Consider the following 10,627-nt stretch of genomic DNA (forward strand, 5'->3'; position numbering starts at 1 on the left):
TAAATTGTTCTACATAATAAATTATGCTTTCTGGTTTTCACTAACTATGGTGATTCGAATACTTTTTTAAGCATATTGAATCTCAGATGGCTTCCATATTCATTCACTTCCAGGTGGATTTTGCTACGACCTGTGATGTTTACCTTTTTAAGATTTCAACACAGTGCACGTTTTTCAAGAAAAGCATTTTAAGGTGAGTAATTACACAAATAAGTAATAAAAACATTTGAGTTAAATTTATTTTATGTTAAAAATAATGAACTTGAATAGATATACAATTAAATACCCCGGTATCAGATATAAATTATAAAAGGATTTTTTCCTCAGATTTTCTGTTTTGATTTCCATAGCTAGAGTTATAAAAATTGTATGTTTTCTTTGTTGCTCTAACATGGCATTTTATCCTTTGAGAAATTATAATTAAGAGGAAGGGTAACATTTTTTTATATACTAAATTTGAATACATAGATATAGCAGTGCGAATATGCATTTAATGCGTGTGTTTACGACAATATCTGATAGCATCCTAAGTATATTTACCTAAATAAATAACTTAATAACTCCTACTCAGTTAAACAATAATTTGATCATAGATGCTTTGTAAAATTCGTCTCGATCACAGTATCGAAGTCCTTTCAATATGTTCAGTCCCATTGGGATCCTGAAGTCAGCGGTTCCTCTGTTTTTTGTAAATATCGGTACTAAGGTACTTTTACCCTCAGTCCCATATAACAGAGCCCTGATGTAATTCTCTTGTGAAACCCTGGGCCACGAGTCCTCACAGAATGCCTTGGTTAGGAGAAGAAATGCAAATCTAGCTTCCTCTGAGGATTCTTCTAAACTTTTTATTTCGGTGTCATTAAGCATTTTGATTTCAACGTTTAAGTTTCTTTCTGATTGTAATATGTCATTCTGTAAATGTTCCTTAAAAGTGCTTGCCTCGTCCCCGTCTTCTTTGGCGTAAATGACAACAATAGTTAATGTTTTCTTTGTTCCTTCAACAGGAGTGGAAGAAACTGCCTCTGTTGCCATTGTCTTTAAAATTCCTACAAATAAATAATGCTTTAGAAAAAGTTGTAAGAATTAAGAAAAATGTCCAAATCAAGATGTTTTCTTCTTCTTCTTCCTGAAACATTTAGTAAATTCAAAATTGAATTGTAGAAAGAATAAAATATTGTTATAGTATACCATCCACTTTGAATTTTTAGCTTCTAAAAAATCTCAAGTTAGCTTGAAAGAAAATATTTATTCAAAAACATATATGCTGTATCTGAAGAAAAAACACTTGTTAAGGGCTTCAACTTGAAATTTTGATATATTGACTACGTATTATCAATTAACAAAAGTTAATTCCTTTCATCTATCGACTCTAGATATCCCAGAGAGCTTGAAATAAATATATTAAAGAGTACTAGTATGACACATCTGTTTCTTATATGGGTAATGTACTAGAAAAATCTGTTAATGGCAATATAATAACAAGTCTTCATGTTAACTTGACGCCTTTAACTTTTTTACATCGTAAACCTCCCTTACTTATGTAGAAATATATTCTTATCCCTGAGTATGGAGATTTTATCTTTCAGTTGATTGGATACACAAGAGCATCTTCTACGTACGAACCTTCTAAAACGAGACAAGCTTTTGACAAACACGTTGATCTAACAACAATCTCAACTTAACAGTCACCTTCGAATCATCATTTTGCAAATTCTGTGGTTGATTAAATGATCTCAGCAAATTCAATCTATCATTAATCAAATGCTGACGAGGTTTTTCCTATTTGTTGTTAAGCCATCGTTTACTCTCTGAATTGTGTACGGATTTTTCCGTTTTACCGATCAAGACAAGAAGCCTACGGCGGGTGTGAAAGGTCGACAAGGGATACTTACTCCTCCGTGACGCTTGATCCCACCTCTGACCAGTTGAAGATTTTGTGTTTGATCCGCCCCTGATTTGTTTCAATTTGTTTCAATGGTCTTAAAGCTTGAAAGCTGTTATAACCAAGTTTATACATAAAGTATTTCATAAAGCTAAATTTATTCATTATTATTCATTATTCATTATACTATACATGTCCAACATATGTCGTATTTAACAATTCTCGCAAAATATGATAAAATTTAATCCTCTACAATTGTTGCTTTAAGATAAAAGCAGGGATGCTTGCCTCGTCCTCGTGATTGTCTTCTTGTGATCAAAATGACAACAAAGCCAGGAAGGATTACTATAAAAATGTGAAATATTTTCAAAATGAAGCTTGAAATTGAAAACAGGAGTGGGAGAAACTGCCTGCCTGTTGCTCTTTGTTCTTTCGTCAAGTGCTCGGCAAATTTTAGAAGTAAAAAAAAACTTTGAGAAAAATGTAAGATGATAAAAAATGTTCATAATCCTGAGTGCTGAGTAATTTTAAGGTCTATAAAAATTGTCGACCGTACAAACATTTTATAATTTATTATCAAAATTGAATTGGGTAAAGGGTAATAAAATTTTTATTTATTTTATTTATAATTTTTTTTTAAAAAAGCACTAAGTGGCATTAGATTTTGTTTTAATTATTTTGTAATAAAATTTGAAACAAATTAAGAGAAAATATTTCAAAAACATCTACTAGGTAACACAAATCAGTGAAAAAGGCATTAACACAACTTGAAATTTTGATATATTGACTAGGGGAAGTTAGAGATCAAGAAGACAATGCTGAAAGAAATTAAAAATCCCAATAAACATGCATTTCAGGTACTCTACCACAGAGCAACCTAGGCCGATATCCATGAAAACCCAAACTCTGACTTAAGCATGAAAGAATATATTCAGAAATTGTGATTTCACAAATTGTTTCAGGCAACTTTCATTATTTTGTGAACCTTTTTATGATAAATATATTTGAAAAGATGGAACTTAAAGTAACTTTAATGTCCTAAATTAAGCATTCTTTCAAACATTTTTTGCAATCGGTCAAACCTCAGAGGTTGTCTGTAATTTTATTTATTGATTAACTCAGTAGAATAAATCTTATATTGCTTTCTTACCTTATGAGATTTTATCTATCAAAAAGCTATCAAAAAGATATTAAAAATAACCAATCAAAGTACTGAAAGTACTGTTAGACGGAGGCCTCATGTATGAGAGAACACAAAAGAAATATATATGTCATACATTGCTGTAAAGAATATTATGAGAAATAATGTGTAACAGTTTTTTTTCACCTTCAACATTTTTTTCAAAGGCAATATTCATGAGGTTGTTGGGATATTATAATGATCTTTGTAATGTAAATTCAATCTTGATTAAAGTTCACTGTTATTTTTGAGATACTTTCAATATTAAACCTTTCAAAGTAAGCCATCATTTACTCTCTGAATTGACATAAAACTTAGACGGACTTTTTTTAATCCGAATATATAGTGGAAAAGTCATGACAAAAGTGAGCTTGGCGGGTGTGAGGCCCGGTTTGATGAATGTAGGTTTAGTATGTTCTAGTCATGAGCCCACTGTGACGCTTGATCCCACCTCTGACCAATATTTGAAGGTTTTGTGTTTGATCCGCCCCTGACCTCAAACTTTGTTTCAATTTGTTTCAATGGGCTTCAGCCTGTTGAAAGCTGTTATAACCAAGTTTATATATAAAGTATTTCATAAAGTAAAGCTTCCAAAATCAAAATTATTCATTAATAATTATACTATACATGTCCAACATATGGACATGAACAAATAATATAGTACAAAATGTGATAAAATGGGGTAATCCTCTTGAAAGCAACACAATTCTTTAAGTAATACAACTTCATTTTGCAATAAATGCAGGCCAGAACACAATTTTTTAGTGGAATAAAATATACTTTCTTACTTTATGTGAACAATCAAGTTCATAAGGCTATTTCAAAGTTTAAATTGTTTTTGGAGAAGGATTGCTTAAAAATCAAAGATATATCTTGACAAATATTGACAAAAATTTCTGGAATTATTAAATGTAATTTGAAATTGACAAATTAACCCAAAAAATGTCTTTCTTTAGTATACCAGTGGAAATGGTTGTCCTTTTCAGTTTATCTGTTTAAAACAATCATTAACAATGTGCATGATTACAAATTTTAGAGAAAAGTTATAAATATATAACTATGATTTCTGCTTTTCAGTTAAAACAATCACTTTACCAATGATGTAGGTTAAAAAAAAGACATGAATACCATGATCAAAAATACATGTAATCTTGTATATAAAAAATAATTAAAGTTTGGGATGTAATTAAAACACAAGTATAAAAATTGTCGACGATATGACAATAAGACAACTTACAAAGAATGATTTTTAATTATTAATTAGGATATTATGTGATAAATCATGTAAATCCTATGAACCAAGATTTGGGTTGTAAAGGGTCAAATACAAATGCATTTTTATTTATTTTATTTATAATTATTTCTTTAAAATCCCCAAACACTCAAACCGCTTGTAGAAAGTGGCATTAAATCTATTCATGTGTTTCCTGAAATTATATTAATATCAAATAAAATTCAAAACTAACTGTTAATATTCCTACATATAAAAATACTATGCATTTGTTTAAAAACCTACTAGTATAAAGAAAAATCCATGAAAATTGATGCAACACAACGGCCGCAAACCAATTTAGGTCCTTTCAAAAAGAAATTAGAAAAGGAATGAAAATGAGATTACAAACAACAATCAAGCACAAAAAATTCCATTAAAAAGAAATTAAAATAAAATATCTTATATTTATACCCAATAAACATGCATTACCAGTCAGGTACTCTACCACAGAGCAACCTAGGCCGATATCCACGGTCTGAAAACCCAAACTCTGACTTAAGCATGAAAGAATTTTCAGAAATTGTGATTTCACAATTGAGTCATCTACGGGCAACTTTCATGATTTTGTGAACCTTTTTATGATAAATATATTTGAAAAGATGGAACTTAAAGTAACTTTAATGTCTGATAAAAAATTAAGCATTTTTTTTTCTTTCAAACATGATTACATAATAAAGTGCAATCGGTCAATGAACCTCAGAGGTTGTCTGTAATTTTATTTATTGATTAACTCAGCTTTTAGAATAACTCCATCTTATGTTGCTTTCTTACCTTATGAATCTTTTCAATATCAAAAAGCTATCAAAAAGATATTAAAAATAACCAAAAAGTGTTTGAGACGTTGTTTCTTGTATTTGTAAGGCATTGCAACTGTAATATTTGGTGAATGCTACAAATCATGCTTCAGAAACTGCAAGTTATCCTTATTTTTCTGAAAATTGTTAAAGCTTTGGAAAAAAAGATTTATTTTCAAGTGTGTAAATAAGTTCAATGACTAACTTCGGATGGATATGACAGCTATGAATTATTACTTTTGCTGAATATTGGAGCTGAAGAAAAATGTGTTACATGTATTTTATTAGATACCTAATTAACTAGATTGTTTGAATGAACGTATTCAAATGCTTATCATTAGTGATGGTTAAATGTTGAGTGCATGAAGCTTGAAATGACTTTCATTCTAACAATGAAATATTATATTTGGTGTCTATAGTATACACCGAGGATACTCAATTTTTTTACTTTGGATATGAAATTCATTTTACGTGTTGGTCAGGGTGTTGTAGCGTAAGCGTGAGCTATGTCGTCATAGCTAGGCAATTGTCCGATCACGGTGTTAACAACATTTTCTTGCAATCTCTTATAGCTTTCTTTTATAGTTGTCATTGCTCCAGGTTATAAATAGATCACTTTTGGTATGAAGCAGAATTTATTCAAAAAGTTTTCAATACGAAGGAAAATCATCTGCTGTAAACTTAAACTTGACATTTACAAACTGAATAGCGGGAATTTTTAGCAGAGTGTTGCTTTTGGCTTATTTTAGCGGTTTTGTAGTAGAAAGCTAAAACTTTAATCACTTAATTTGCAGTCCTGTACTTAATACAAGAAAAATAACTAAAATAACTCTAATCAGCCTTGTATCTTTCAACCTGTATTGTTTTTGTTCAAATTCTTGCGTAAATTGGTATTCAAACATTCTCAAACCTATAATTAACGTAGAGAAACTCATTTTAAAGATAAATTTCCTCTTTGTTGCGAAGTCTTGGAACAAATTCAGCCAAGATTATCAGTATACGTTTGAGCCGGCAAAACGCCAAAATATCTGTTAAAGAAACTCACTCGACGGTATTTCGTCAACGTAATATTAATCAACAACTTGAACTTTCATTTAATATCGTCTTGATATATCCTGGTGAGCTTGAAACAAGTGTACAATGTAGTATAACACATCTGATATATATCTGGATATTTTACTAAAAAAAAAAAAAAAAGACGTTCACGGTAATCTAACAACATTTTATGATAAACGTCATGACTTCATCTTTTCTCACGCCAACTTTTCAAAAATTAATTTAGCAATATACCCTTATCACCTGTGTATTGAGTTTATGTTTCCAAGGTAATTCGATACACAAGGGCAGGTGCCAAGCAGTAAGCACGAATAATTTTTAAAAAGAGGTAAGCTATTGGCAAACAAATTGAAGAAACAAGGATTTCGAAACTTCTTTGTGGGGTACAATGGCCTTGTCAGCAAATATAATCTATCATTTAGTCGAATGCTTACTGACGTTTTTTCTTAATATTGTTTGGACATTATTTACATGATTAAATTGTCTACAGATTTTTTTTCATTTTTCATTTTCATTGAGCCCACTTTGGGTGTAAGCTCTCGACAGGGAATGATTACTTCTCCGTGGCATCTTATCTCAACTCTGATGTTTTTGCGGTCCATGTTTGTTCTGCTCCCTATTTTTATTATTTCAATGAACCCTTGATCTTGTCTATTTTTAGTTATCTCTATATTTAATTTGATTCGTCTAGATTTCTTTATATTCTGTGGCAATTCGCTCAGGTTAATTTGATCAATCTTTCAGTCTTAATAATGCAGAAAAATACAGAGAATTGTGTTTAACCTGGAAAAATCATATAATTTTGAAATTACATTAATAATCTTATTTATTTGTAAATATTTTAAAAAGCCAAAAAACCTACACACAAAAAATCACATTTTCTGTTTTGTTGTTAGGTTATGTTTGTGATGATATCTGAGTGATCATGTAGGGAAAAAATCATAAATGGAAAAAATGAAAGAAACACACTATTTTATGCTGATGCAACACGTCATACAGTTCAGGTTAAAATTGCTTTGTCCAGATGCACAAAACTTTCTTTGAATTTTACAGATTTGAATATTACAAGATATAAATTTTCTATACACGTTTATTTCATATTTCACATTCCTCTGATATCAGCATGTTTACGGCACAGAAGTAATAGAAAAGAAGAAATTGGTACATTATTCATTAGCATTTTAAATTAAATCTTTCATCAATTTAAATTGCTAAAACAATGATCAACAATCTACATTCCATTCAGTTTATTAAATTTGAACCACATTGTGCATTGCATAATTTATTTTGATGACAAACGAATACATTTATATGCCCGAAAAAAAGTTTTTTAAAAATAGTACTTCAAATAAAGTGCAGAGAGGAGAAATGCTTATACCCCAGAGTTAATTTAAACAAAAAAGTCAATAAGACGGAAAGAGTATGTAGTTATTATAAAATATGAAAACAACGAACAGCAATAAAGATCAGATTCCATTTAAAAAAATGCTACTCATAATAGCAAATGCAAAAGAAAACTTTTTTTAAAAAAATTGCTTAAGACTCTTCTGATGGATAGATAAGCACACATGCTTAGGAGTAAGAAGCATACGAATGAGCTAATAATAACTGAAGCGTAGGTATTTCAGAGAAATACATGGAAATTGTGCTCATATATTAAAAAGGATGAATGAAAGCATTGGGTTACAGCTTGACATTCTTGAATAAATCATAATTAATGTAAAAAGCGTGAAAAAATTAATAAGTCAGATTTATGTATGAATGATCATATAGAAAATTGAAAATAAAAAAGAGTATTAGGCAAAATCTTTAAAAGTAATAACATTTTAAGATAGCATTATAATATAAAATAGAAGTTTTTTGCAATAAGTTTATTTTTCCAGTAAACATTTCATTCATTTATGCGCTTATTACAAAAATAATTTCAATTTAGATCATTCAATTGCTTTGTTTTTCCTAAGTCAATTTATTATAATGAATTGTTTTCTTCCATTTTTATTTGAAAACTATGATAAAAACAAAAAATATTTACAAAATATTTATAATAATAAAATAGACAAAATTTCCGTCAATTCTTCTTTAACAGTGCTCTAGTATTTAAAAAAAAAGTCCTTCAATCTCATTCAAGAAATTTTGCAAACATTATGTTCTATATATTTTAGCCTAAAATAGCACTAAAACAGTTAAAATGCACAATACATATATATATATTTTGTGTTATAATTTTATAATATATATATAAAAACATTATAGAATATATATATATATATATATATATGGAGAAATACATATTCTCAAATATGAATAAATGTTAGTTTTAAAAAATTCATAATTACTACTTAAAATTTGACAGAAAGAATTAATTATGTAAAAATAAACCCCGAAAATTGCGATTTTAAACTTTTTTAAAATGTATAAACATGCGTATGTAACATTTAAATGATTAAATAACATGTAAAACAAAAGATATTAATGTTTCAATTTCAGCAAAAAACTTTATTATTTTCTTTCTATACTAAGCATAACTTACATAAATATATCTAAAAGCTCCCGATAGATTTTGAATCCTGCAATGCATGGTTGAATATGAAACATGAATATATTTGAAGGGAAAGTTAATCAGTATTTTTATTTGAAAATTTTCAAGATAAAAAAAACTTTTAGTATATATACGTAGGTTCAACAAGAGAACATAACTCTATTACATGTATGTCTGCTGAAAATTTTCACAGGACCGAATTTGTACGATAAGAATGTGGGTAAATTTCTCAATCTAGTTGTAACCAGATGGCTGAGGAATGTTTGATTGAAAAATCAAACGGCACTGAACTTTTTTCAAAACACTTTTTAAATTTCTATTTTTTTTTTTTTTTTTTTTTTTTTTTTTGGTTAATCTAAATCTCATTGGAAATGTCTGGAATTAATTAAAACTGATAAAAAGATTATAGATATAGAGAGATATATATCTTAATTTCTATATTTACTTTTGACCTTGATTACTGTTCGTTATCTTTGTATTATATAGATATGAATGTTGATTTAGTATCAACAGGCCTTCTTATGTTACATGCATTATTGAGATAATGATATGTATCTCAATGTTCTGTTCTTATTTTATTTTTAATTCATAAATTTTTATTAATTAAAAAATATGAATTCTTATTAAAGAATAGACAAATAAATCAATTAAAATATTGTCAAGTGACAAGATTCGTTACATACCTTGTATATCGTTCTATCTGTAGCAATAAATTTGAATAGTCTTAATTTTAAATTCCATATTTTAGATAAATATGAGCTTGCATTAAAATTGGTCAAATTATAATTTTATATTGAAGTGTCCATAAATTTTCAAATATTATATAAATGTTTAAAAATTTTATCGGTTTATTCCACAATAAATGTGCATAAAATTTTATTTAGACTTGCATCTAAAAAGTTCGCTGTATTGCATCATTGACCTACTTTTTAAATTTTTTAAGTTCTGAATTTATTGTTTTCAATTTTGATATCAAAAGGTTTTGAAAAGAACAAAAAGTGGCATAAAATAATAATCCTTCTTTAAAATTGACGAATAGGATACAGTATTCTAAAAAAAAAATCACTCAGGTTTTACGAGGGAAACGGGGAAATATAAACACTCATAAAAAGGAAGCAAATCCAAAAGTAGCTTTATGAATCATCTAACTATTGATAATCATTCAATCAAGAGGAGGAAACAAACATTTCTTGGTAGGTATGTACAGCCTTATTTTTTATTTTAGCTTTCATTCATGGAAAAATGAAAAATAACATTTGTTGCTAAATAATTTTGTCCTTTATGTATTTAGAAATACATGAAAGATATGAGTACAAATATTCGTAAATTAAGCTGAAAAAATAACCAAAATATTATTCACTTCAAGTTTTTTAAAAAACTTTATTTAATCGATGTTGCTTTAATAATCAAAAGTTATTTTTTTTATTCTTTTATTGCTGTTGATTCAAATCAAATAAATCAAGTAAAACTCTCCTTCATGATACCTGAGGTTGGGAATCTTTTCAAATGTATTTAAATGTAAATGTATTCAAATGTATTGAAAATGTATTTTAAAGGAGGAAAATGAAGTCTACAGATCCAAGCACAATGAAAACCTTCAATTAACGGCGACGCTTTTAATTGCACACTTGGGGGACTATTTTTTGTATTATATGCCTTCCTCTGTCAAAAATATGATATCTGTTAATTAATTGTATATTTTTCTCAAAATCTTGAATATTTTTTTATTTACCTTTCAGCGTTTCCAAAACAGCATGACCCAACAAAGATTTCGGACTATGATTGTTTTGAAACTTATATTTTCAAGGCAACATTTCAAAAAAAAAACATTTTCTGAAAACTGATTTTTGGTAGAATTTGTCTCGATTGTAATCAAATAAGACCTAAGGGTATTTTTTAAGTC

At 28.3% G+C, this 10,627-nt stretch overlaps 1 protein-coding gene across 1 annotated transcript; it reads right to left on the bottom strand.

The window, feature by feature from the left end:
* Nucleotides 1–567: 567 nt before the first annotated feature.
* On the bottom strand, nucleotides 568–1,033 carry LOC134271423 (uncharacterized). Its single transcript, XM_062753622.1, has one exon. The coding sequence runs from the start codon at nucleotides 1,030–1,032 to the stop codon at nucleotides 568–570; it is 465 nt and encodes a 154-aa protein (XP_062609606.1). The 5' UTR covers nucleotide 1,033.
* Between the last annotated feature and the right edge of the window lie 9,594 nt (nucleotides 1,034–10,627).

The sequence above is a fragment of the Saccostrea cucullata genome, unplaced genomic scaffold (genome assembly GCF_032062105.1).
Source record: "Saccostrea cucullata isolate Sc308-1 unplaced genomic scaffold, CSIRO_AGI_Scuc_v1 ctg8329, whole genome shotgun sequence".
Lineage (NCBI taxonomy): Eukaryota > Metazoa > Mollusca > Bivalvia > Ostreida > Ostreidae > Saccostrea > Saccostrea cuccullata.